At 40.7% G+C, this 3,428-nt stretch overlaps 1 protein-coding gene across 1 annotated transcript in view; it reads right to left on the bottom strand.

Annotated features, from left to right (window-relative positions):
• Positions 1-3,239, bottom strand: part of GRIA3 (glutamate receptor, ionotropic, AMPA 3) — a 141,562-nt gene extending 138,323 nt beyond the window's left edge. The window contains exons 1-2 of the mRNA XM_009997227.1: positions 3,059-3,239; positions 2,565-2,723 (exon numbers count right to left, since the gene is read on the bottom strand). Of these exons, the coding sequence (XP_009995529.1) occupies positions 2,565-2,723; positions 3,059-3,239 (340 nt within the window). The remainder of the gene's footprint in view (positions 1-2,564; positions 2,724-3,058) is intronic.
• Positions 3,240-3,428: the final 189 nt, after the last annotated feature.

Genomic DNA, 3,428 nt, shown 5'->3' with positions numbered 1-3,428 from the left:
TAAAAAAAGTGTGTTTACAGACCAGATCCCCCCCCCCCCGCCAATTCCTGCACACAGGAACACAGACTATAGCCACTATCATATAAATCAAAGGAATTAATAATGACTTTATAGATACTGACTAGTACAGGCACTAGGCTCAAGCTTCAGATGCTACTTCCTCCTATTTCCCTTCAGTTCCTTCACCTATCCCACCACAAAGTCAGTCACAGTCTCCCTCTCCAGTCAGTCACTGCAGGTTTCTCTCCTATGGATCCCTGCCAATTGCAAATATTGATCAAACGGCTGTGTGACAGCACTGGAGACAATTTATACTTATCTCCAAGAGAAGTAAAAATGTTGTGGAAAGAACTCCTTCATGGATACGGCAGCACCTTGAAATTATCTGCCACTCCACTGGGAAGTAAGGATCTGATTAAGGGTACTGAGGCCAGCATGTTTTACATGTCAGTGTAAAACACGGGTAGTGTGAGGAGCTATTAGATCATCCTAACACATTGATATGGATGAGCATTCTGACTTCCAAAGATAATTGCTTCCAGATCCAAAAAGAGCAACTGTTCTTCCATTATTTTTTGTTGTTGTTTTCAGCTACTGAGACCTATGTGACTGGTGACTTGGACACACTGTATTCTTCTCCTACCAACAGTATCACCAGATGGTTGACACAGCCATACAGAAGGTCACCTTTTCATTTTCTTTCTTCTGTTTCTTTTTTCACACCTTCTATTTTTAAATAGGTTACTGTAGGTTGGTATTCACTGGTCCACAGTTTCTCCAGAGATTTAAGTTTTCCCAGTTTTACTGCACTGGTAATATGTGTCTTAGAACATGTAGCCCTATACTACAGAAAACCATCTCATCTTTCTAAAACAGCCACAGTTTTCACTAACCAATGACAAAAATCATTAGATGTCAGAAGGTGAGAAGCACACTGACTAAATAATACATTGACTGCCTCTGAAAGAGCATGTGGTTCGCTTGTCTTGGTTGGATCTGTAAAGAAGTGCTGGTAGAACTTTTAAAAAACAATTAATAATTAATCACTCAAGCAGTTTAATGTATTTAGTTTAAATCCATATAATTGATATTTAGGAAACTATGTTTGAGATACAGCCTCTTGAAGGGATTACACTGATTAAGGATTAATAGTCTGATGTTTGTTGGAAGAGCCATTGGGGCTGGACAGGATTAGTAAAATAAGATGCAAAGTATAGAGATGCTTTACATTTTTTTTTTTTTCACTTTACCATATATTTTTATTGAATATTTTATCATTAACCCCCTTGCAAAAGTTTTAGTCATCCTAATTCAAAGCCCTTTAAAAAGTATAATGCTGCACTAGCAAGAAGCAGTCACATGGGGGATATGTTAGAATATCAATCCAAAATTTACCCAAATATTTCCTTATTGTGTATTTTCAAACCATCAGCTTTCTTGGAAAATACCTGAAATATTACAAGAATAAAATATCTACTTGTCCAGCCTTCCAACTGTACAGCATGGGACAGGATTATACCTATCCTAAACAAACAAAAAACTGAATATATTCAAAACATGAAGTTATTTTAAAATGAGATATACTAATTGTCTGTACTCCATTATCCTAGCCCAATTATTCCTCCTTCAACATTTTATACCATGAGTACAACAGGAACCTCGTTCATAATACAAAGTTAATACTTTGCATTCAGAGGTCCTTTAGATCATCTACAGATGTTACTTCTGTAGAGTGCAAAATGCATGCAACTACCTTGTAAGAAGAATCCATTAACTTTCAAAGGTTTCAAATAAAAACTGAATAAAACTGAATTTGGACACAGTGGTAAAAAAAATATTCAGGAACTACTACTGGTAAAGCAATGCTTTTTAAAATGCAGAACACGCACCAGTCTTTCAGAAAGAGATCTTGCATTTTAAGACCCATTAGCACTACTCAAAAGTCTATTTTGCTTCTTCTGTTAATAAAGGCTCAAATCATATTTATGTGCTGGTTGTGCACAGCTATTTCTCATAACACTAAGAGTCCTGATTCCATTTTCTGTCCCCTCAGTCCTAATGGTATTTGTCAGTTTGCAGTCTCCTCAGCTTTTAACAGGACTTTCACTGTAAGAAAACAACCCAGTATTACAGGGCAGAGGAGAGAACTAAGCCCCTCTAGCTTTGTCCCTTCAAGGTCACTAGTAAACAGCTGTTTCTGTTTTATTCCTACATAGTATTATTTGCAAATTATACTGTTTCACATGGTTAGGTTGTAGCCTCAATAGCAAAGGGATGTTACTGTAGCAGCAATTCACTGATAACAACTACACAGCACTACTATATAAATAACATGGTTGTTTTTCTGGAAAACAAAACTAAAGGGGTGAAAAGAAGTGGTGAGAGAACTTTCCCTAAGGTATTATTCAACCAGATAATGCTGCAAATGAACTAGACCTCACGTCAGCACACACATTTGTTGCACTATATTGTATGAACAAGAACTCCAGGCTACCAGGGAGAAACTGAATGTAACAGCAAATAAACTTTTTTTTTTTTTTTTAAAAAAAGATGTATTTACTTACAAGCATTTGTCACTGAAAAACTGTTTGAAGAGTCCAAGTGATCTACATGATAATTCAAATGGAAGGGCTTTTCTGTGGTATTTTGGTTTGTGTTGTATAACTGCACAGCAAATCGAAATGCACTGTGCTCCTGAACAGTGTTCCTCATGAAAAGTCCACCTAGGATGGAAAAAAAAAAAAGAAAAAAGGAAGAGGTATTTCAGAATGAATTTCCAGGAGAAACAGTGGCAGTAAGTTACATTTGCATACTGCACATCTCAGGAAAGAACGAACGGGAGGAGGCTGAGCACACATTCTGACAGAGTGCGGACGTGAAATACATACTTTAAGTCCAAAGTTCGGCTTTGGAAGCCACACATCACATCCTGAGCTACCGGGAGTCACTGGGAGCTGCAGGTGCACCTTGAAAACCAGGCCACTTTCACACGGACGCCACACACAGATTTAAAAGTCTAACCTGGGGAACTGGGGCTCCTAAATTACCTCTAGATTACCCAAATAACGTCTCTGTGGAGCGAGCTGCCGGGGGCACCGGCAAACGTGCGGCTTCACACGGTCTGCCGGAGCACACGCACAGCTCAGCGCTGCTCCCAGGGAAAAAACCCCAAGTTTCACTCGCACGCCCTCAGCCTTACGGACCATTCGGCCCCAGGTTTCGGGCACGTCGTTACACATTCACGCCGTCACTCTCTCACATCATTTGCTACACGGGATGCGCTGCTTCAGGGCACGATTCCGCATGAGCACGGAGCAAATCCTCCGGAGGGGAGCGGCCAGCAAGCCCGGCACCGCTCCCAGCCCCGCTTCCCGCCTCTCGCTCTCGGCAGGGGGAGGAGGCCGGGCGGGGGGGCGCCCGGGGCGCCC

Source organism: Chaetura pelagica, unplaced genomic scaffold, assembly GCF_000747805.2.
Source record: "Chaetura pelagica isolate M959 unplaced genomic scaffold, ChaPel_1.0 scaffold344, whole genome shotgun sequence".
NCBI lineage: Eukaryota > Metazoa > Chordata > Aves > Apodiformes > Apodidae > Chaetura > Chaetura pelagica.
Note: the sequence above shows the minus strand (reverse complement) of the source record. Positions and strands in the feature narration are given on the sequence as shown.